The sequence below is a fragment of the Colossoma macropomum genome, unplaced genomic scaffold (genome assembly GCF_904425465.1).
Source record: "Colossoma macropomum unplaced genomic scaffold, Colossoma_macropomum, whole genome shotgun sequence".
Taxonomy (NCBI): Eukaryota; Metazoa; Chordata; class Actinopteri; order Characiformes; family Serrasalmidae; genus Colossoma; species Colossoma macropomum.
This window is the reverse complement of record NW_023494789.1, coordinates 26389931-26414803: the sequence shown is the minus strand read 5'-3', so window position 1 is coordinate 26414803 and position 24873 is coordinate 26389931. Positions and strand designations below refer to the sequence as shown.

At 37.6% G+C, this 24873-nt stretch overlaps 1 protein-coding gene across 1 annotated transcript; it reads left to right on the top strand.

The window, feature by feature from the left end:
• Positions 1 to 1248: 1248 nt before the first annotated feature.
• On the top strand, positions 1249 to 19001 carry rgs5a (regulator of G protein signaling 5a). The gene is made up of 5 exons (XM_036570684.1): positions 1249 to 1380; positions 2929 to 3042; positions 9496 to 9557; positions 16520 to 16686; positions 17620 to 19001. Exons 1-5 carry the CDS (start codon positions 1337 to 1339, stop codon positions 17779 to 17781), a joined length of 549 nt encoding a protein of 182 aa, XP_036426577.1. The 5' UTR covers positions 1249 to 1336; the 3' UTR covers positions 17782 to 19001.
• The last annotated feature ends 5872 nt before the right edge of the window (positions 19002 to 24873 follow it).

Here is a 24873-nt window from a genome sequence, read left to right as displayed (position 1 = left end):
AGGTAAATTTGTTTTATCACTTTACAGAGGGCTGCTTGAGTGGTTTCCAGCAGTAGAGTTTTCAGTTAACATGAACACATATAGTAGATTTCAATCCTTAGGATAATAATGTGAATCACATTTTGGGTAAAAAAGACGAGAGGATGTTAATCATTTTAAATATTCAAAATCTAAATAGACCCTGTAATCCAATTTTTGAAGCCAGATACCAAAACTAAGAACTGAATGTTAAAAAGTATATAGAGCCGCTGGGAAAGCTATTCTGTTATCTATGTTGTGTTTTCAGTTTGGAAAGATAGCCATCAGTAATTTAGCAATAACTTGCTGTGCTTTGCATTATGTAAACTGATGCAACTGATATAGTATGATATCAGCATTATGTCAGTATTATGTGAACTAGGAGTTCCAGCAGGGCCTATAGCGTAATCTTAGATCTATGCCAGTCAGGTTTCCTCCCATCTGTTTCCATTTAGATTAAAATGACCCCTGAATTCTTGAACGGTGAATAAGACCCAGCAGAAGTACCTTTTCAGTTAGCCCCTTGAACCCTAGGTGTATCATTCCGTTACTATTCAGTAACTTCTAAGAATGATTCAATAACTACTTTGAAGCTAATATGTAAGTTACGTAGTCATTAAAGTGAGGAAACAGAGTGTGGGCAATATGCAGATGCTCAGGAGTTAAATGTGTGGTAAATGTAGTTGCTCTGAATATAAAAGCTTCTTATTCATTTGTTTATTTTATATTTTGGTCATTCATTTAAGACAATACAGGCAGAACAAATTACCTTACAATTTAAAAGGTATTCATTTTTTTTTAAGGTCCAGAAAAAAAGGTGTAAGATTTTGTATGTAAACCACAATGGCATGTTTTACAGCTTTACTCCAAACCTAAAAACTTTATTCTGATGTACATATTGACTTATACGTATAATTAGGCAAAGACCAGTCTTAATATGTTTCTGTCATCCAAACTATAATCAGTTTGACCAGTATCAGGTTTTAAGGGCACATAAGGTATGGGTTTTTTCATTTCATGTGAACTGTAGAATATTTAGATCATATATTGTTGTTCTCTCCCTTATATTCACGTCACAGAACTTCTCGGGGGGTTAAAGAGATTAAAGGGTCCCTGCACTTGTTGACTATCTCCAGAACACGGTCGCCTCTCACCGTAATTGTAAGCTGCCGCATGATTGGCTCTGGAGTTGCTGGCTCAGGGCCAACAAGTTGTCTCCATATAACAGTGCAGAGCAGGGAGAACAATTCAAAAAGAAAGCGGAGACAGGAACTCATGGTGGAGTAGCTCTGAGCACCAGTAATAAAGAGTCCGAAAAATGTGCAAGGGATTAGCTGCCCTTCCTCAGACATGTCTGGAAAGGTAAGCGCAGTTTGGTTTATTTTACTGGATGACTGTTTTTGTTTAGAAGAAGAAAAAGAAAAATAAGAGGAAGAAGAAGACTGAACTAGATTAAACCGGCATGCTTTTTATGTATAGTTTGTGTTACAGTATACTTTTGCATGGCATGTTATGCAAAAAGCCAAATGCATGATATTATTTGGTAAAATCAAACCTTAGTCATTAAATCTTCAGACCAATACTCTGCTCTTTTCATCACTGCCACTACAAAAATGTCTTGAGTGCCCATATTTTACTAATTTTAGAGTTTTCTTGTGCCTGAAAAGCTTTATTTATGATTATTTGAAGTGTCAGAAGCTCAAAGCTCAATGCTTTTCTTTGCCGGTGTCCCTGTTTTTAAAAGAAGTTTCCTGCCGGCTTTGATAATGTACTGAAAGCCTCATTAAACGCCTGTAGTTGCGCACTTGTGTAGAGAGCTTCTTTTGAATTTGGCGAGACTTTCTTTGATCAAAAGCTGTGTACAGGCTGCTCTTGCATATAAGCAGTCTATAAAAAGTCTATATGTATGAAAGTAACTGATGTTCAGTGAATGTACCATACATGACTCTAGCTTATCACATTTTAAAATATAAAATTAATAAAAAGCACATTTGTCCTATTTTTCTATATTAATATTGTGTAGCAGTTGATAATAACTGCTTTTAATTCCAAAATCAAAAAGTTATGCCATAAACTATTTATTTGAACTATTTGCTCTTTGTTCTTTGTAATGTGAAAATATTAAAAGTTTTTGTTTTGTAAGCTGGAATCATTTAACTAGACTGAGTGTTGGTGTAACAGTACACCATGAATGCTGAGCTCTAATGAACTGTATCCTGTGCGTGAAATAATCAGCAACGGAGATCAAGGGAACCTTTTTCTTCATGTCAGAAAAAGGAAGAAAAATGATATAGAAGGTCTGTTTTTAATAGCGCAGGGTCTGCTTTCCATAATGCAGGACAAAAGAAGCTTTCACATAAATAACCTAACTTTAGAAATGCTGGCCGAAATGGAATTCATATGGTAAAAGCTGTGATCTTTAGCGCTTCTCTACTTTGGGGCGTGCAGTGGGGCAGCATAGTTCGCGAAACATGGCGCGCTCTCGTCGCGTACTGCTGTAGGTCCTAGGACACAGACCAGCTCTGTGAAAACTGGGGACTGTTCATGGAGGTGCAAAACTGTCAGCACTTGGACAAATATAACTCTTGGTTTAAGACAGATGTCGTAATATCCACTGTGTTGCAACTGCTGTTTAATTTTGTTTAAAAAACAAAATTCTTGGCAAACCGTTCTACACTACTGGGAATCGGAAGCGAGATTTAGTCATGGTTATTTTGGTTGTGAATATTAACTACATGTCTCATTTGTATATATTCAGCTTAAATGAATTTTTAAACACCAATTAAGAAGAGTTTTGATGGACCACAAATGGTCCATACTTCATCTCTGAAACACTACAGTTTAACTGTAACAGTGACAGGCACAGATAAATGAAATAAGTGAACTAATGATTTGATTTTTGTCTTTTAGGGCTAAAGAGATCAAGACTAAGTTAGGAACTCTGCTCCAGAAGCCAGAGAATGCCATTGACCTCATCATCCCCTACCCCGAGAAGCCTGAGAAGAAACCAGAAAAGCTTCAGAAGTGAGTTCCTGTTTGCTCTTCTGTCTCTCTCACACATTTTCTCTCCCTCCCTCTCTCTCTCTCTCTCTCTCTCTCTCTCGCTCTCTCTCTCTCTCACTCTCTCTCTTACTTTCCTCACTTTCTCAGTCCTGTTGTGAGGCATTGTACATTCTATCTCACGCATGCACACGCACACTCACACACAAACACACACACGCAGACTGTGTATTCCTGTCTTTGTTGTATATTTCCAGGGCTGGAAAAAGTACAGAAATTTAATTTAAGTGAAAGTATGAGTACTTTGTCAAAATGTCACTTAAAAGCCCATTTTTTTTTAGCCCCACATATTCACGTATGTAGTAAGTTTGTGTACACTTTGTGTAGATTTATGTACCAGCAGTCTTATTAAAATGAAATACTGACAGAAAAACATACACAATATTCCTTAGAATTAAATATGTATGTAAATGAGCTCTGTTCTGATTGGCTGCCCTGTATTGTGCCTCCATTCACAAAAACAGTCTGAGATAACACTTCCTATAACTTCAATGTGAATGGGTGGGACTAAACTGCTGTAAGGTTAATGAGTGGATATATGTAAGTGTGCTGGTGTTAATGGCATCACAAAAACAATAAATTCAAAACTTGTTGATTTTGTATCTTACTTTCCATATGTGTGCTGGACTGAGCTGAGATTGGGCTGAGATTTATAATGATCTGTAGATTTGACAGTCTAAATGAAAATGTGATTAAAATGTGTGTCTTTCTTTAAAAGTGCAAATATTCAGTTTCAATACTACTTGTGTAAAGTACAAATCTCCTCGAAAATAATACTTAAGTACAGTTATTACAAGTAAGAACAGTACTTCCACTCCTGTGTATTTCAACTGCGTTCTGTATAAGTGTGTATAAATGCTGCTGTTCTGCATTAAAGCAAATCTTTGACCTTTTTTGCTTTTTCTACTAAAAGCTCTTTGTAAAAAAAGCATTTTTCCTCATGGGGCAACCAAATGGCAGATTTTCATGGTTTCCATCATTCTGGGAACAGTATTTTGGGCCAAAAGTCTGAGACCACATTGAAAATCTGGGACTTTTTATTCAAACTTGGAAAAAAATGGAAAGTTTTAGAATTTTGTACATTTTTAAAGAATTAAAAGTTTTGACAAGTAAAATAAAGTAGAAATATTCACAATTTGGTGTTATTTATGCATCACTGTTCAAATTTCAGTAAAGTGGTGACATTGGCCATGTTTTGTACAAAAACATTTAAAGCAGTTGTGAATCTTACCCCTTTCATTGAAGATTGTGGTCAGACAGCTCTGTTTAACTTTGCCTTACATTAGAAAACAATGCAAAACAGAGGTATTTTCGCTCGTTTTCTCACACCTTTGGAGCTCACTGTTTAAGGATTGAGTAACACATTTTTCTGCCATTTGCCATCTCATACAGTAAGTGGCCACTACAGGCTGCCATGCTTTTTGTGCTCAGTTGTCAGTTATGAAACTCACAGTTTGGCACAACTGCTGTGCTCAGGTGTTAAGTGGCTATCGAATGTCTGGCACCTTTCACATGTGATATTAGTCTTATCTGGTGTTTTCTAGACCAGGTAGCCATACACCTACAAAAACATATTACTGTCAAAAACAAAGCCTTGCATGTCAATTTTTTTCTGTTTTTATTTATCTATTTATTTATTTTAACACAATTTGGAAGCTTCTGCTGTCCTTTACATAATAGAATATTGTAAGATGAATGGGCCAATAGAAATGGTCCAAAATTACTCAGAATAAAATCTCATTTCATTAATTTACATTAAAAGTAAAGTTGGAGGTTTTGTTCAGACAATATACAGCTTGATATTTAGAACATTTAGATATTTACAATTCTATTTTATAAAGTTACTACACATTACGCCATGAATCTTGCTTTTGTTGATATCATAAATAAAGAGATATGAGGAAATTAAATGAGCTTTGTAAAGATATTAAAGCACTATCAGTATAATCATATAAACTCCACTACACACATGCTCCACCTGCTCATGGAAATTAGATGCAAACTTAATAAAGTGCCAATGTGTTGTCATTATATTAGCTAATAATAACATGTTTACACACATAAAAAAACAAAAACACTTAAATGACATCTGCTCTGTAGTGAGAAACATGTTGTCAATGAAAGACATGCACAGAGGCTACCATGAACAGACATGCTCAATTCAATTAACCTATACATGATCTTTCATTCTATCATTGTTATTGTTGCTAGATGAAACAAGCTTAACGGAATATTGGCGAGAATCCCATTCCACCTAACTCCAAAATGTATTTAATTTAATGCTTTATTAATTTCAAATGACATATATTTTGTATATATGTGAAGGAAACATTTTATCTACATCATCCATTAAAAAACTTAATGTAAATTCAGTTCAACATCAAGCAGCCATTCAAGCAGTACATCTGTGTGATCTAGCCAAATGAGCAGTAGGTTTATGTTATCTAGCCAACTAAGCAGTGGGTCTGTATGGTCTAGCCAGCCAAGCAGTAGGTCTGCATAATCAAAACAACGAAGCAGTAAGTCTGTAAGATCTAGCCAACCAAGCTGTAGGTCTATATGATCTAGCCAACCAAGCAGTAGGTCTATATGATCTAGCCAACCCAGCAGTAGGTCTATATGATCTAGCCAACCAAGCAGTAAGTCTGTATAATCTAGCCAACCAAGCTGTAGGTCTATATGATCTAGCCAACTAAGCAATAGGTCTATTTGATCTAGACAACTAAGATGTAGGTCTATATGGTCTAGCCAGCCAAGTGGTAGGTCTGTATGATCTTGCTGACCAAGCAGTTGGTCTATATGATCTAGCCAACCAAACTGTAGGTCTATATGATCTAGCCAACCAAGCAGATGGTCTATATGATCTAGCCAACCAATCAGATGGTCTATATGATCTAGCCAACCAATCAGATGGTCTATATGATCTAGCCAACCAAGCAGTTGGTCTATATGATGCATAAGTGTAGATTTAAGGGGCGTGTTCTCCTCTGTTTGGAGGTGGATGAACTGTCCCTTCCAATAATTTACTCTCAACACATCTGGATTTTACTTTTAAACCATGTGTTGTGATTGCTTTTGGTTTTAGTTGTTTTTTATATATTGGTTTAATTTTCATGACATTTTCTGTCATGTCCTTACGTCCCTGCACTCACAGAACGCAAGTATACATATACAGTCAGCTTTTATGCTGTTTTATGTTTAATGCTGCTTTATGTTTATGCTGCTTGTCAGTACCAGACTAAGCCAGCTCCACTTGTTCAAGACTATCAAACACGTTTAAAAGTGAGGTAAACTAAAAAAACTAATGTTGTTGCCTAGTTTGGTAGCGAGAGCTCCATTGTCTAGTGCCCAGTCAGTACTGCTGTTAAAATGACTGACTTAGAAAATCAGTAGCAACTAAACACATTTTCAAAACATACATTAGATTATGCTGTGCAGCATCTGCATACTGTATATGTTTCAATTATTTAATAAGTCTCCCATAGCTTCTAGATAGATCAGTTACTACTTTCATCCTGATACACCTGTCTCTGTTTTATACATGAACTGCTGAATAGGGAAAAGGTTGTTGGTTAGAAGTATGTTGTTTTAATAAATACATTGAAATTGAAGTGTATGTAATGATACTAAAGTCTCCACTGCTGAGGTTGACGAACAGTTTTAGATGTTCATGAAGTTAATAAAGAAGCCAGTTACAACACTGTTATAATGCACCGCCTCCAAAGTTGAAATCAAATGCCACTGAAATTAAAATGAAAAGCTTAGGAGATGTACATAAAAGATGTGTGGATATCTGTACATATGCAGATATGAATGTCTGTACACATGCAGGTCATGTAGATATGTGCTATAAAATATACTATGAAAACTAGTACTATACTATGCTCCAGGATAAGTTATAATGTAATACAGTAAGGAGGTTTGATGGTTCAGTTTAAGTTTAAAGTGTGAGGTGCTGGGGAAAAAGCTGTTAGCATGTCTGGTTGTGCTGGCTTTGAAGGCCCTGAATCTTTTACCAGAGGGAAGTGGCTGGAAGTGGTGATATCCAGGATAAGAGAGGTCAGCTGTAATTTTGCTTCGTCACCCTGCTGTTGTAGATGTCCTGAAGCATTGGCAGACTACATCCAAGAATTTGGCTCGTTCTTGTGAAGTGAAGGGACCAAACCAGATGGTTATGAGTGACATGAAGATGGACTCGATGATCACTGTGTAGAACTGGATCATCAGACTCTGCGACAGGTTGAATTTCTTGAGCTGTCTCAGGAAGAACGTTCTTTACTGCGCTTTCTCTCTACCAGCCATATTATGCGATTCCTTGCGTCTCTGCATATGTGGAGGGAACCGCCAGCCCTGGGTGGATACTGTTTAGCTTCCTCAGTTCACTTGTTGTATTGTGCAAATTCATGTGCAGTAGCTTGTGTGCTGTGTCGCCTCCCTCATTCTTTACTGGTACAATACCACATTGTCATTTTGACAATCTCGGTGTGGTGCACTTTGACAGGCACCTAACTTCCCTAACTTTTATGTGTAATAACATTACATGATCATTTGCTACCTACAAAGCATCCCCATATGGATTGTTGGCTTGTAAAACAGTCTGTCAAAACAGGCAAAGTGATGACAAATGTATTGTATTTAGTTTAATTTGATTTCTAGACTTTATGCACTCAAGTTTGTGCATGCAGCAGCCCCTGGGTTCAGCCCATTTTAGCCTGCACATTGATCCATCCATCACTAGCTACTGCAATATGACTGAAGTTACTTTAAGGGATTTACCAACATTTTTCTTGCCCTATGTATTGGCTTTATGGAAAAGCAAAAAGCACTGCAAGTTACATCAGTAAATTCAAAGTACTTGGTCACAGTAAAGGTAACCAGATGGAGACATATTCAGATCCCAATAACAATTGATAAGCCACACAAAGTCTCTAGAAGGTTAGAGGTAGTCATTCAGTAACAGATGCTTGCTAAACACACAACTACTAACACAAAACTGCACCCAAACAGTGTGATCTTTCACTCACATACACAAAATAAGCATTTTAAATTAACAGCATATCTCAGATTTTGATATTCTGCCAAAAAAAGAGTTATATGCTGCAATTTTTCACTCAGTTTAACGAGGGTTTTGTCAACATTCTGTAAATCTTGTCCAGCCTAACAAGAGATATTACCAGAAGATCACGTTTGTGGGCAGAGCATGGATAGATCAATTCTGAGTGCAGTGGTGCTAAATAAGGTGGGTCATAACTCACACCAAATGAGGTAGCAGTCCATTAGGGACTCCTTTGAACTGCACTGTGAAAAATGGTTTGTCGGTTTATCCTCCAATAATTGCTTCATGTGTTAACAAGCCATTTGACTTGTTTTATTCAACTTAATGGAAAAGAAATACATTAAATACTACAATGCAAATTTTAATTTAGACAAACAAAAGCAAAATTCAAACCTCAAAACCACTTCAAATGAACTTAAGTCTTATCCAGAGTGACTGTTTTATCCTGTAGACTGATCCACAGACATAGATTAGGAATAAGTTAGCATCCATTAGGGTCTATTCCCAGCCTATCTGTTTATGTTACTTCTCTTGATTGCCCAACACCACTCTGAAAAGTTTGTGTAGAGATGCAGAAAAGGCATGTGAGAGGAAAAGGAGGCTGGAGAGAGAGGAGGGTGCATTCTGGAATGGAAAAGTGTGGAAGGATTGTTTATAATATAAATCGTGCCCAAAAGCATTTGCTCACCAGTTCCTTTCCCACTGCCTTCTATAATGGATTGTACAAGAGTCATCTTGGCCTTTTTCAGACAGGGCTAAAACAGATTGATACGTAGGTAGGACTGGGTTGAAAGTACTGAGTATAGTGACATTTCACCTTTTGAAAACAAGGGAATGCATTTTTGGACGTCTGGAAATGAAAAAATGATGATGCATTTGTTTTCACAGTTGTGTGCTGTTGCTTTGCGCACGGTCTCTGTAGTTCATCATGTATAAAATGATAAAAAAAAGGGCTGAAGAATCGATGGACACTCATCACCCAGTTGATTGGACGTCAGATAAACATGGGAACAAAATCTGACATTGTTGGAATTAAATCTTGCCAAGGCTTAATGTGTGTCACGAAACAGCCCGGCAATATAATTTATGCACTGTGGAGCCTTGTAAAGTGCTTAGTTTGGCAATAAAACTTCGTTTATTATGTTTATTGACTCAGTGCTATTCGCAATTTACAAAAACACATAGTCACTCTCTTCTAGAGGCCAAACTGAAATATATCCCATATCACAATGACCTCACCAAACTCAAAATACACCAGAATGAAAGCTCCAGATTTGATTATAAAGGCAGGCTGTTGCTGTTGGACTGTTTTTCATGTGGATACTGAGTGACAGCTGTGTGCTATGGTTTATGTCATGCAGGCCGACCCCCGAGGAGGCCGCCCAATGGCGTGAGTCTCTGGACCGAGTGCTGAACAACAGCTGTGAGTAGCCATCCATCTACCCTGACTGTTCCTACAATGTAAAGAAACACTATGTTGTTTGTATCTAATTTCTTCATAAAGGCAGAGGCAGGATTGGTGCATAGAGAGCTTTGACTGTTTAAGCTGCCCTGAAGGTCAGCAAGCCGTACTGAGCTCCGTGTTTACATGTGCATGTGGTAAACCTTTGAGACGTTCATGAGGATAGACTATTTGGAGTGTGTTTGGAGTGGTACGCATAAACATGCTTCTGCATGTAATGAACGTGGGCTCTCAGTAGATAGGTTGACCTTTAAAGGCCATCCCCCACAGAGAGGATTCTCTTGAATTTTGAATCCTGAGCAGAAGTATGTTCTCTGGAAAGGATGTTTTAACTCTTTTTTTATTCAACAAAACATGTCATTTGATTATGAGTGGCCAAACTTTCCCATACGACTACACAAACACACATATACATTTGTACACACATATGCACACATGCACATGCGCAAACAGATGTAATGATATGGAAGCATGCATATTCTCATGTACACATGCACACAAACACACAATCTCAGTGGTGGAATTGAGATCTCAAAAAAGATACAAAACTGTCACTGGGGCAGTCCCCCTTTTGTCATTGAGGTGGTACCCTCATGGGTACATCTTAGTACCTTTACTCAGGGAACATAATTGTACCATAATCCATTAAAATTGTATTTTCTACGTTCTACTGACTCCACACACCCTGTCTCATCACCAGGCTTTTTATTTTATTATTCTGTTTTAAAACATTAGATTATGAAAAGGTGCAAATATGTCCTTTTCCACTGGAAGAAACTTCCTTAAGGTACACAACTGGACCTTAAAACCACTGTTGTATCTTTGAGGGTACATTTACATTATTTACACCTAAATAAATGAAAAACGTACCTGCGCAGTACCTTTATTTCTAACAGAGAATAGTTAAGATGTGAACTAAGTCATTCCAAGTGATTTAATGTGAAATGTGCCATTCTAAAGAAACTTACCAAGTCCATATTGCTCACAATGGTGGTGATTTTAATCATTAGTCAAGTGTTTAATGCCTCCTAAATCTACATCACTGAAAGCATACAATTGTTACTAATACTCTGCCTGCTGCATGAGTCATTGTTCTGCCATAGTTTTGAGACTGGGATTTGGCCTAAAACATTTTTGTACATGCAGGATGTTGTACAATGTTGTTTTTTCATGTATATCACTATTTTACCATCATCAAAATTACGTATAAAAGCAGAAGATGCATGTAGGTTCACTTGTCATTTGGATAGTAAATAAAAAGGCTATGCTTGTGTTGTAGAATGTAACCCCTGGTTTCTATCCCCACCACTGTAAAGAAAATCTGAATCAGTATGTTTCCTTATAATTAACCATTTAACATCAAACCAGTCTGAATAGTATTGTTCGCATCTCAACAGGTGAATTATGCAGATAGTTTGTAAAAACAGTGCAGTTCCCCATTTAAGTGTTTCTACATTTGAATTTAAATGAGGTATATGCATTTGCATGTGCACATAAACGTATGCACACATGCACATGTACATGCATGCAAACACGTACTCACGTACGCACATGTGCACATATGCACTTATACATTTGCGCACACTCATGCACGACATGCGAGGTCTAGTCAACAGCGTGACATTTTCAGGTGAGATTTAAAGTTTATCATTGTAAATGCCGAAGGACTACTGAGGAATATTTCTGATAGGACTTTCTAAATGTCTTTGACGGTTTATCTCCTTATTAAAGTATCCATAAATAAACCAGCCCCTGCCAGCAATCGGCAGTATAAGTCTAGCTGTTGAGTTCCAGCTGTTAGGACAGGATCTCCAGAGAGATCTTTTCAAATGACCCTGTCCAGCACAATGCCTCAGAGGGCGGCCAAACACTGTTTTGCGGGAACTGAGATTTGTTGAATTAAGTGTTTCTATATTTAAATTTAAATGTGGTTTCAGCATAGAATGGCTCTCTGCGGGCCAGGATTTCTGAAGTTCCACTTACAGAGGAAACTACTGCTCAAAAAGTCTGAGTTGACCTTCAAAGGATATAGCCATATGAATATATCATTTTCTGTTACTTAAAGGGAAATTCCACCCATTTTTCAAACTTTCTGCCTAATGGAGTCCTTAAAATGTAAACAAAGCTGATCAAAGTGTTTTGATGTGAAATCGTTCATTGTAGAGAAATTTGCCAACTCAGATTTCTTCACAGTGGTGGGGATAGGAACCAAAGGTCACAATTTTTTCTATCCAGAACCACCAGTGAACCTACAAGTGTCTTTTGAGTTTTATACATAATGTTGATGATGGTAAAATAGTGGAAAATCAAAAAAAAAAGATTTCTTTGTGGACTGTTTTGCCTTGCAGCATATTGCATGTACCCCTCTGCCATGTATGCATTTTACAATATACATTTTAAGTTAAAGCCTTACTGGAAAACTGTATTGGTAATCAGTTCATATAATAACTCTCTCTGAAGGATCTTTAAAGGCATTAAATTCTTCAGACGTCTGGTCCCCATCAACACTGTGAACAATTTTGAGGCTGTAAAATTCCCTATAATGGAGCATTCCACATTAAATCAGTCTGAATAACTTTATTTACATCTTAATGATACAGTTTTGCAGAGATTTAGAAAAATCAGTGGAATGGCCCTTTAGCCCATTTAAATAAAACTGATATGTGACCAACATCTCAATGATCCTAAAAGTAACATTGTTTAAATAATACTAAGATGAACATTAAACACATTTTTGCTTACAGAACCTTCAAAATGTGACAGAAATGTACTAATTACACTGTGTATGATATACATCTATCAGGTACTGAAGAGTAAAATGCCTATTTTTGTGTGGAAAATCAACCATACGTTGCAATCTAGCTCAAAAACTTATGAGGATGATCACCAAAAGACCACTTACTGAAGAAAAATCATAGCTACATTAAGACTTACTATAAATATGAAATGTAAAATGCTAAAGCATTACACAATCTTGCAAATGGGCTGTTAATGCAGACAGACCAACCTCTAAGACAAGTATAAAAAAATGTGCAAATGAACTTACTGTATATAGACATTTGTCATCTAAGAGGTTTCACATAACAGTGATTTAGCCAACTTTTAGCAATGTAAAGCCAAAACCTCACTGATAGATTAGTCATTGTGTGCCAGTGAGCTTCTTTTGGGTGGAATCATGAAAAGGCTGTGTGTGTACACCAGTCACGCCTGCTGATTGACATGGCCAAGAAGTTTTTAAATACACTTAATGGACATAGATGTCAGCCTTTAGTTTGTTTACCAGTCCAAAACAGAAAGAAATAAAGAGTAAACCCTTACATTCCCAGACTTATTACATCTTAAGGCTTATTATTCAGCAACTACATGGAAATGTATGCAAATTGGCTTATTCTGAGCTTATAGGTTTGAGAAATGAAAGCTTGGATCTGCTATAGTTTCCTGGGCATTAAAGGGGTTACACTTTATTTTGACAAACACATTGGCTGGAATTATTATCAAAACTCTGGTGAATGTTCACTCTCAACAATGTTAGGGTTAGGGTTAGAGTTAGGGTTAGAGCTACTGTTCGGTTAAGGTTTAGGGACGATGTAACCCCTTAGAAGTTTGGAGTTATTACTGTTGTTTTTAACATACTATGTAAATATTATTATGGAAAAATAATAAATAACAAACTTTGCTTCATAATGAATTATGTTTTCATTTGATTTGCCTTCTGTAACAACAGATTTCAGTCTGCACTTTTCTTCATTTGTTCTGATGTCAAGAAATGGTAAATGATGTGACAAAATGACAAAGATGTAAAGGATCATTGTTCCTTCTGCAAAACAAGCCAATCAAACCATATCAAAATTCCTCATCTTCTCACAAACTCGAATGAGGTATTAGGAGACATGCACTTTGAATTTCTTTATTTTTGTTTTAATGAGTGAGAAATAATACAACAAGAAAAAAACGTAAGTCAATACGTAAGACAAGGTGTATCAAGGAGTCTAGGCTGTGGGGAGCTTATAAGCGTTTAGAAAAAATTACACCAATGTTTAAAAAATTCTGCACAATATAATGGTTGAGGTGTAAACAAAGTCATTCGGAGTGTTTTGATGTAAAATGGTTAATTATAGAGAAACTTATAGACTTAGATTTCTTTGCAATAGTGATAGGAACCAGGGGTTGCAATGTTTACAACACAAAGTTTGCTATCCAAATTGACCAGTGACCCTACATGCATGAGTTTTTATATGTCATGTTGATGATGGTAAAATGCAAATGATGGTAAAAGAAACAAATGGGATTTTTTTTTGCCTCACAGCTCCCTACATGTACCCCTCCACCATGAATGTGTTTTAAAAAATGCATTGAAGGCCAAATCTTTATCTCAAAACTATCATAAACAATATCTCCGGCATCAAGCAAAAACTCGTCAGACGTCTGGTTCCCATCACTGCCACTGTAAACAATTCTGACTCTTTAAGTTTCTCAAGAATGTAGCATTTCACATCGTGCTTTTTTTGTGCTTTTTTTTAAAAACATTTAATGATTGAACTATGCAGACATCTTAAAAAAAGGAATGGAATTTTCCTTTAACTGATGTTGCATTGGAAATTCTGTACTGGATGAAAGCTAAAGACAAGCTGAGCATCCCAAAAACATTCACGATGGACCATCTAAATAGTTTCTACCTTACAGTTAGAGTTCATAATGTGTAGTGTTCCTCTCAGCTCAGTTCCTCTTCTTGTAGCTGGAGAGCCTGATTTTAAAGTGTCTCCACACTTCCGCTAACAAGCTACACCTGGCGCCCTCACCACGAGGAGGAGTAATTGGATTAAATGAGTAATTATGGGTGTGCTCTCTGACTGCAGCTGGACCATTCACCGTACTTTGTATATGCACGATGAGTATTTCCAGTGCATTACGTGCATTACCAAAGGCACAGCAAGACTGAAATGTGGCCATTGTGTTCCGTTACAGCTGCCTGAAAGGTACTTATTTTTCAGAATAAACAAGGCTGAGCCTGAGGCTAAGTATATATCAGGACAGCACGCTAGTAAAATGTCACAATTTTCTCTTGTTAGCATGTTTCATATTCTGTTCAGGATGCAGATTTACATATATTCACACATACTGTGAAAAGTGTTTGAGGAAAACTGGAGCAATCAGTGAGCTAATTCTGTGCTGTTAATCTTGTATTATTGATTAAAGATTATTCATTTTATAACAAGAGAATGTCTGACTATTAATATTCCTGAAACACAGATAAACAACAATGAGGGTAAAGGCACAATGCTCTCCAGATGATGAGGATATTTTCTCTGAGTGTTAAACTAAGTGCACTTGACCATTTGTAAAGCATACAATTTCAGAAAGAAATGGCAATATATAAATAAAAATTTTATTTTAGTACGAACAAAGCAAACAATCTCTGAATAAGCCTGGCTTCTGAAAACAGAATCACGAACATCCCCTCTGCACAGTACTATAATGGCATCAAGTCCCAATGGAAACAACTCAGATGCTTGTTTGTCATGCCAAATGAACAAAAGAGATGGCTTTGTTTGTGATAATTGGTATTTGTAATCTGGCCACATTTTTTTCTGTTTGAGCTAAAATGAAAAGCTTTCACACTGTGCACTCATGTAGAAACTTTCATTAAAACAAAGGGAACTGAAAGGCACTTGCAATCATATTTTACACTGCATTTTTGTCATAAGTTATAGACAACTAATCAATACTTTTTGCAAAAATTTTCATCAAGTTAATTAAACATAGGGTGGCATGAGTGTGCAGCAGCTGGGATGTTCAGACAGGCATTAATAGAGCTCAGCTGAGAGACTATATGAGCAGTACAATATAAGCACCATGCACACTCATGTACAGTACTGTGCAAAAGTCAGAGACCACCCTTTATTTGTCACATTTCCAGTCAAAACAGCCATGAAGTACACATTATTAATTTCAGGGGACATTTCTAAGGAGATTGGATATAAGAAGAGGAAACACAGAGGAAAATAAGTGAAAGGCTTTTCTAAAAATGGTCCCCACTACTGTGCAAGACCTGGTAGACCGCCAAGACTGTCACCATCAGACAAACAGTACACAAAACTTTCATCTTTGAGAGAGAGGAGAAAATCAAGCTCCACTTTTGCTTCAGATCTCAAAAAATCCACAGGTATTTCTGTCCATCCATCCACTGTGAGAAGACAAACAGACATACAGTTCTACACTCTTAAAAACAAAGTTGCCAAGAACAATGCCACCATTGGTTCCCTGAAGAACATTTCAGTGAATGGTGGAGTAGCCTCGTTCTTCAGGCCCTCTAGTGGCCATTCCACTGGCACAATGCAAATGGAAATAAATTAATGTAATAAATATTTAACATTGTTATCAGATTAACTAAAACACTGTTGGGTTTGTGTGACTCTGTGTTGAGCTGCTGGCGAGCAATGAGGCCAGAAAGGGGGGGAGGACTAAGAACCCTACTGTCAAAACAATTCACACCTCTTTGCAAAGACGGCCATGCCAAGATAAAACAGCACAGCTGTAGCTTTCTTCACATGAAAAAAATACATACAGCTGCCGCAGTAAAACAATAGCATTTAAACACAATAGAAATACTTGCTTGCTCACCTACAAAGATGAAAATTCAGTTTCCTTCCAAATACACATTTCCATCAAAATATATTCCTTTAACATTACTGAAGAGAAAAAGCTTAAAAAAACGTAATGGCCTCTTTTAAAAAATGAGTAACTATGGCTACTGTGAAAAGAGGTTTAAAAACGATGTCTGTAGTTGAGATATGTGAGTGTGAATAACCTTTTAAGTTTAAAGAACCTCCACATAATGAAAAGGTTTTGCTTAGAATCATTTAGGAACCTGCATTTTGAAGCATTTACAGTAAGTTCTGTCTTTAATGTCTTCATTACAATAGATGGCCTGGTCACATTCAGGAGCTTCCTGAGGTCTGAGTTCAGTGATGAGAATATTGAGTTCTGGGAGGCTTGTGAGGATTTCAAGAAGACTAAGACCCCCCTGAAAATGGCCACCAAAGCCAAGAAGATTTATGAGGATTTCATACAAACTGGTGGCCCCAAAGAGGTAGGTTGACTCCTTTTTTTCTGAAATACCTTTAGGTACACTCTTAAAAAAGATGGCTCTTCAAGGGTTCTTTAGTAAAGGAAACAGTTCAATATAGAACCATGAATACTCAAAGAACCCTTTGCTGATTGCGTCATTAAAGGGTTCTTCAGATTGATGGAGAGTGTGTTAGATGGTTGTATATAGAACCTTTTTTGAAATGGGTTCTATATAGCATGAAAAAGGGTTCTTCTCTTGTTACAGGCTTGACATTGTAACAATAGAAGAACATTTTTTGGTGCTATATAGAACCCTTTTCAAAAAGGTTCTATAAAGAACCATCCACAGCACAATCTCCGTCAATCTGAAGAGCACTTTAATGATGCTAAGAACCCTTTCATCAAGCAAACGGTTCTTTGAGTGTTCATGGTTCTATATAGAACCATTTTCTTTATGAAATAACCTTTGAGGAACCATCATTTTAAGAGTGTAGAACATCTGAAACACCTTTAAAGGAAAGAAAACTTAGCCTGTTTAGCCATTTAGTGGTAATCATTTTGCTATCGACTGGACCTTTGGGTCTGAGAGACGGTCTAATCTAAGTGGCCTCCCAATTGGCCTCCTGCGTGCAGCAGACAGACAGATTCAGCAGCTGCTCAACTGCCTTTCTGCAGTTCGCAGGGAGAGCGAGAGTTGTTTCTTTCTGTTCTGCTGTCCAATTTATCCAATAGAAGGTGACTACTTTTAACAACCTTGAGTTGGATGCACTGAATGAACCTTTTAGGGAGGAAAAGGGATGAAGGGGAGTGAGGTTTTTTTTCTTCAATATATTTGAATGAAAAAGAATTACTGAAATTGCATCAGTTAATTTCTTGAATTTTGTGCCAAACCTGGTACAGACATTCCATGAAATGTCTGCACAATAATATCCTCAATGCTATCTTTTCTTTTCAGGTGAACATTGATCACTTCACCAAAGACGTGACCTTGAGGAACCTGGTGGAGCTCTCTCCAGCCACCTTTGATCTGGCCCAAAGCCGCATCTACACCCTGATGGAGAAAGACTCCTTTGGCCGGTTCCTCAGATCTGAGCAGTACCAAGAACTGATCAAGTAAACTGTGTCATCCAGCTGCAGGGAGACAGCCCAGGCAAATCAATGACAATCTATGTGGCTCCCAGCACCAGCTTTATTTCACATCTAATGTATGGGCCTCAGGCAACTAAAGTCCCTCGTACAGATGATTTGACCAAAATCTTGATGCTATTGAGCTTTCTTCATTCCAAAGATACCACTGATAAGTGTTTAAATTGACAGCATATAGTCTCCCTGCAGCTTATCACCTTGCTAATACTTGCCACTTTCAAAACTTGATGATGACTAAAAGGTCAACACTAAAAATTTCAGGTCTTAAAAATTCATTGTGACAGTAGCAAACCATGCACAAGTGCACAGTGCTTACAGTTGGAAGCACTTTTCACAGTTTGGTATGCACAGCATGTTAATTGGAATGGTATTCTCTGTTACTTCAGGACAAAACGGAAAATCTTAGCCAGACTGATCCCCACTTGTAATTCATGGCTTTTCTTGGAAATTAGACAAGTGATTCATGTTTTTGAATTGGGCAGTCTGACCTGCAAGGTGCAATTAGAAGAAGTGTCTAAGCACCATGTTCATCTACTGCTGAGAGAGATACAGGGCGGTGGGGAGGGGGGCGAATGGAGAGGGCTTTTTCTTAGAAACGTCTACATAAATGTTAACAGTCAAATGGTATCCATGGGGGCAAACACACACTTAATCTTGAAAGCATTACCATCAGTCACAGTAAGAGAAAGGAAGTGACATGTTTAAATGCACTTAGTCCCTGGGAAAAGCCAGAGAGGAGGCTTGTTGCGGCATAACAGCTACACTGTAAGTTGCTAAGATGGGAATATCGAGTAGGAGTGGATCTCCATGAAGCTTTGGAAAACAGTATCTTTTTCAGACAGAGAGACAGCTTTCCCAAGGGAGGTCAAACACAAATTGACTCTAACCATGTTTAGATTTAACTCAATAATAATGAAGGCCTTAAGGCCCCTTGATGAGTTTCATCCAATCAGTACAATCACTGAGTTCATATAGACCTTTATTGTACTACTATAATGTGTAATGATCCTGAAAGCTTATTACCAGCATGACTATGTTAATGCTATTTTCTTTGAAATGTTGCATGCCCTTTAAAAAAGCAGCTTCTTTTGAAGTAAACAAAGCATACAGTATCCATATGTAGTGTCCTAAATATGTCCTGAAATCCTTTCCTATATTAAAGTGTGTGTTTGTGATCTTACCAGATACATATATGCTATTGTATGTTTCTCTTTTTATTCACCTTTTATTGTTCACTTAAAATATATATATACATATATACACCATTATAACTAATGATGGGTGCTTTCATAAGTCCTTACTGTTAGCCCACAGAATCTAAAGTGTTAGAACACTGCAGGTCAGAAGTAGAACAATGTGGAAATTCTAATTTATTATTACCTTAAGAAAAATTGATTTTGGAGATATGAACAAATACATTTGGAAGAACTGAAAATTGTTCTACAAAAACAAGGAATTGCTTGATTGACATTTTTTTTTCTAAACAAGGCTATTATACTCAAAATTATACTAAGGACTTATTGAGGACCTGTCATTTATAGCAAATCTGCCTAAACACATATATGCATGTACTATTGTAGCCAATCACATAAACTGCATAATTCATTACATTAAAGTTCTGAAGATGTATTTATTTTTCATATGTAAATAATTTACAACTATTTGATTTTAAAGTTATTCAAGATTGCTTGTCTGAGAATACATAAGCTGAGGAGAATGAAGAGAAGAGCTTGTTCCTTTGTCCTTTTCTTTTCCCCATGTGTTAGCAGACCTGAGGGTTATACTAGAGTGATACTGAGGAAATATCAAATTCTGAAATGTGGAGTTCATGTGGTGATTTTCCATACCACCATACTACACTGTTAATCACTGATCATATAATTAAATATCTTAACCTTGGATTATTTTGTCTTTTATAAAACAAAATACTTTTAAGAATTACAGATTTTACCACTACCATATTTTTAACATGATTAATATCAGAAGTCTTTCCAAGAATGTCTTGTTTAATGTTTCTAACAATGAATACACTGCACATTTTTACATGAGTCATAGGCTAGACAGTGGCTGTAACTAGCATGAGGAGATGAGTTCCAGCTTCCGAAGGTTTTATTTCACATAATCATGAGTGGAAGCTGATTAAAGGTTAGCCTACTATGCAGATGTCCAGTCAGTTTAGGCTGCGAGCTCCACAGTTTGCTATATTAGCAATCAAATTAGAACTTAATGACAGTTCAAAATTATTATTGCGTAACCTACATTGTTAAAAAAAAGTCCTTCATGGGTTTTTTAATAAAGACAATGGTTCGATATAGAACCATGAACATATCCAAATATCTATTAGCCTGCTTAAAGGGTTCTTTGCGTGGTGAAATGGTTTTTCAGACTGATGCAGAGTGTGTTGTATATGGTTCTATATAGAACCTTTTGAAAAGGGTTCTATATAGCACCAAAAAGGGTTCTGTTATTGTTACGATGTCAAGCATGAACCCTTTTTGGTGCTATACAGAAACATTTTCAAAAATGTACAACACATGAAGAACCATTTCACCATGAAAAGAACCCCTAACATAATCCAGAAATAGACAGGTCTATTAGGGTCTGTTAAGTCTTGTTAATTGTATGACTAGCCTGCTATCTAATTAATTGTAATTGCACACAATTTGTGGAAGAATATTTTGCCATGTTAGTTGTGCTTCGGACCCCTTCCCTGTGTGGATGAATCTGATGATTGTGAGCATTAAAAGAGTATTCAGACACAACACAGTCAAAACTTGATGGTCATGTCTTCTGAGGATGTAAGTGAATTATCCACTATTGTCATCAGAATCAGAATCACTTTATTTTACAAAGTATGTTACACATGCAAAGAATTTGCCATGAAGAGTGCACATATATAACACACTGAACAAACCAGACAAGCACACAGAATATTAATTAAGTATTTAATTAAAGGACAAATAACATGAAAAAACAGAATAAAGAATAAGGAAGAACAATAAAAGTGCAAAAAAGATATGTAAATATACTGTATGTACATAAACAGATATGAGTATCTACACATATGCAGGTCTGATGAGCCCTATAATATAACAACTATTATGTACAGAATATTACAGAATGATGAATATTTCTAAAAATAAACATTTGTACAGCTGTGCAAATAAGCATGATGGTACAGAGGAGTTATACTTTAACATAGTAAGTGTGGTCCATTGGTTTCAGTTTAAGTTCAGTCCCTTAAAATCTCAGCCTTATTACATACTAAGCCTTATTATTCAGTAACTACAGGGACTTCAGTGCAAACTGGTTGAGCTATTCTTAGGTTGTATAAAACTTTGGGCCCACCAGCGGGCCCTGGCCATTAAGTGGGGTTAAGGTGTGAGGTGTCCACTGTGGTTAATGAATGCTACAGCTCTGGGGAAAAACCTGTTAGCATGTCTGGTTGTGCTGGTTTTGATAGCTCTGAAACTTCTGCCAGAGGGAAGCGGCTGGAAGAGGTGATGTCCAGAATGAGAGGGGTCTGCTGTTAGTTTGCCACCATGCTTCATCACCCTGCTGGTGTAGATGTCCTGAAGCATTGGCAGACATCCAATGATCCTCTCAGCCATCTTCATTATGCACTGTTTGAGTTTGCCTTGAGTTTGGCTCGCTCTTATGAGGTAGAGGAACTGAACCAGATGTTATGGATGATGTGAGGGTGGACTCGATGATTGCTGTGTAGAACTGGATCAATAGGCTCTGTGGCAGGTTGAATTTCTTTAGCTGGCTCTGGAAGAACAATTTCTTCTGTGCTCTCTTGGCTATGGAGAGCGTGTTCCTCTCCCACTTCAGGTTCCTGGATATGGAAGTGCCCAAGAACTTGAGTGACTCCACAGTGGAAACTACAGAGCCATTGATGTTGAAGGGGTTGGGAGAGGGGTTGCACTTGAAGTCCACCACCGTCTCTGCAGTCTTTTGTGTGTTCAACAACAGGTGGTTGCTGCAGCACCAGGACACCAGCTGCTTGACTTCCTTTCTGTAGGCAAACTCATCACCACTGGCTAAGAGGCCCATCACAGTGGTGTCATCTGTAACCTTCAGGATCTTCACTGCTGGTTCCTTGAAGACGCAGTTGGTGGTTATGGAGACTGAAGAGAAGGGGTGAGAGAACCCAGCGTTATGGAAATCCAGTACTGACGGTCCTGGGGTCTGACATGTGTTTTGCAAGCCACACCTGCAGTCTGCAGTTTGTCAGAAATGCATAATCCACTGGCAGTTGGCCAAATTGACCAGACCTGTCAGCTCTTTACACGAACTACAGGGAATCCAGCAGGAGGTTTGTAATGGGCTCCAGGTGAGCTAGGGCCAGGTGTTCAAAGAGGTCAGGGATACTGACCTGTAGTCATTTAGACCAGCAGTGTTGAATTTTTATAGAGTGGAATGATGGTTTAAAGCATGGGTCATCTTCATATCTTCATCAGCGTAATGTTGATTGTGTGTGTGTGTGTGTGTGTGTGACATTAATATGTAAAGACGTATGCTGTGGTCCGAAAAACCCAGCGAAATCTGACCCGACACCTCTGACTTTTGAATTAATACTTCAGGCTTTACAAGGTGACAGCAGCACATGCACAACACATTTTAGCATATTTTGTCCTGGTTCAGTAATGCTACTTTCTTTCAATTTTAACAAAAACATCTTACATAGTGCAGCTTTAAAACCAGGTCACCAACATTAAAAACACTGTGAAACTATCAATTACTATTTTGCTATTTTGAATTGAAAAGAAATTTGAAAATTAATAGTTAAATAATTAGCTAAATAAAATGAAACTGCATAACTGGAGTCAAAACAGGTTATGGAACAATAATAGCAGTTTATGGAAGAATGGAGGGGTGATTTGGCGATCCACATCACTGCACTGAGTTTATTGACTTGATGTTTCTTAACCATCTGCAGCCTCTCTAACATTCAAAAATGATTAGGCTCATTACTCAGGACAGTGCTAATTAGATGGAGATGCTACAATACAGGGTGTAATTTTAGTGTGCAGCCTTTTCTCACACAGTTCTATGAAATAAGTGGTCTGTTATGAAAAGAATGTGCTTTACCAAATGAAACACTGCTGTGTACTATCCAATTCTATGAAAGCCCCAGTCCCCCAAATCATCCTGCAAACAAGAGATATTATCTGCAAACTAGGTGAACTTTGATTTTACCCAGTGCGACGTGTGTGGCACATTTTATTGACGCGTACGAGAATTCTATTTTATCAAGATTTCTGAGTTAAAGAGGCTTGGCATTGCCATTCATCCATTCATAATCACAAATGAAGAATGAAGATAAGCACAGGCAATACCCCCCGCCCCCACTTCATTTATTTTTCTGAGTGCTTGTCTTTATTTAAGTCTTTTTGGAAAAGCAGAACATGATCTCGGTGAATAACAAACAAGCTGCTTCCTGACCTGGCGCCTTCTCTTTCACGGTCTCTTCCATTTCCCACACTAACAAGGTGGTTTTTTTGTGGAACAAAGAGGAACTATTACAGAAAGGGGGAGAGGACAGAGAGAGAGAGAGAGAGAGAGAGAGAGAGAGGGAGAGAGAAATGAGATGAAGCAGATGGACAAAGGGACATTGCCAACACAAACACTGTCTGAGGCGAACATGTTCACATTCATTACAGCGCTTATTCCTAAAGCAGCCTCATGTATAACGGGTCCTCTGCGTGTCAGAGGAACTGTCAGAAGTCATTTCTGCTGCCTCTGAATGAGATGATAAAATGCAGTTCATGACAGTCTACAGGCTTCATTTTTCTTGGGCGAATGTCTCTGCATCCTCTTTTTCAACAGCAGCTGTGATTGCAAGTGTTTTATCACATAATAACCACATATCATCTCTTAATGTCTGCAAGCATCAGCATCAAAATACTGAGAAATATAAAAATCAAAACATAAATCACAGCCAGAGACATAAAGCATATTACATTTTGACCTTCAGTTGTCTGGTTTGTGTATTTGTAATTTCAGGTATGTGGGTCATCGGGGATGGCTGAGAGTACAGCAATAATTTAGCCAGAATCACTGAAGGGTCCATATCCTACATTTTCTGGTACTTGTTTTTATTACCGCCCCTTTAAGACTGATGTATGTTAATGAGCTCTGTTCTGATTGTCTCTGATTGGCCCTGTTTTTAAAAAGCAGACCAGGCTGAAACTCTCCTTATAGCTTTAGTGTGAATGGGTGGGGCTAAGCTGCTGTAGACTGAATACATGGATATGTATTCATATAGTTTCATATAGTATATAGTTTTTCCATTATATGAGCCCTTTATACCCTTAAAATCCCTTAGGATTATTATTCAGTAACTACAGGCACTTCAGTGCAAACTAGTTGAGCTATTCTTAGGTTACAGAAGTGTGAGATAAAACTTTGGGCCTGCTAGTGGGCGCTGGCCATTTAAGGGGCTAAAGTCTGGCTGTTAAAGTGCTATTAAAATCATTCATAACTTTTTTTACTCAGGGCAACAGACGTAGATTGAAGCCCACTTTGATGGTGACCAATATTTGCCTATGTGTAATTAGCCAATCCCTAAACCTAACAATCACCTCAAAAAGAACCCGTTTTGCTCATTCTGTGAAAAAATAGACATTTTGCACAAAGCAAGATGTGTACCACAATCTTAAATGTCATGTTTGGTGGCCAAAGCAATCAAAGCACTTGTTCATAGCGGCCCACAGCCACCTTCTACACTCAATCAGCAATCAAGCTGATTGATTTACAAACTGAAGAAGCACACTGTCTAAAATAAAGGGTCAGAATCTCAGTGTAATGGATTAAATTTGAGATGTTCCCTGGTGGGAGTGGGGGTGCGAGTGTGTGCAAGTTTCACATCGGGAACCAATGCCCTCATAGCTTGTGCACAACAACCCCATTACGAGACCTCACAAATAGAAACCAGCATGTTCCAAACACACTAAACTAGAACCAGAAACCAGGAAGAGAATGCACAGAGCCCAGATGCGAGGCTAGATAAACTCCTGTAAATGCCTGCTGCGTTCGTATAAAGATCCCGAGCACTCAC

Bases quoted from the DNA above. Each gene is read 5' to 3' on its own strand.
- rgs5a (XM_036570684.1), top strand. From the start codon at position 1,337: ATGTGCAAGGGATTAGCTGCCCTTCCTCAGACATGTCTGGAAAG. The intron at 9,558-16,519 runs GTGAGTAGCCAT...TCATTACAATAG, and splicing joins CCGAGTGCTGAACAACAGCT to ATGGCCTGGTCACATTCAGG. The intron at 16,687-17,619 runs GTAGGTTGACTC...TTTTCTTTTCAG, and splicing joins AAACTGGTGGCCCCAAAGAG to GTGAACATTGATCACTTCAC.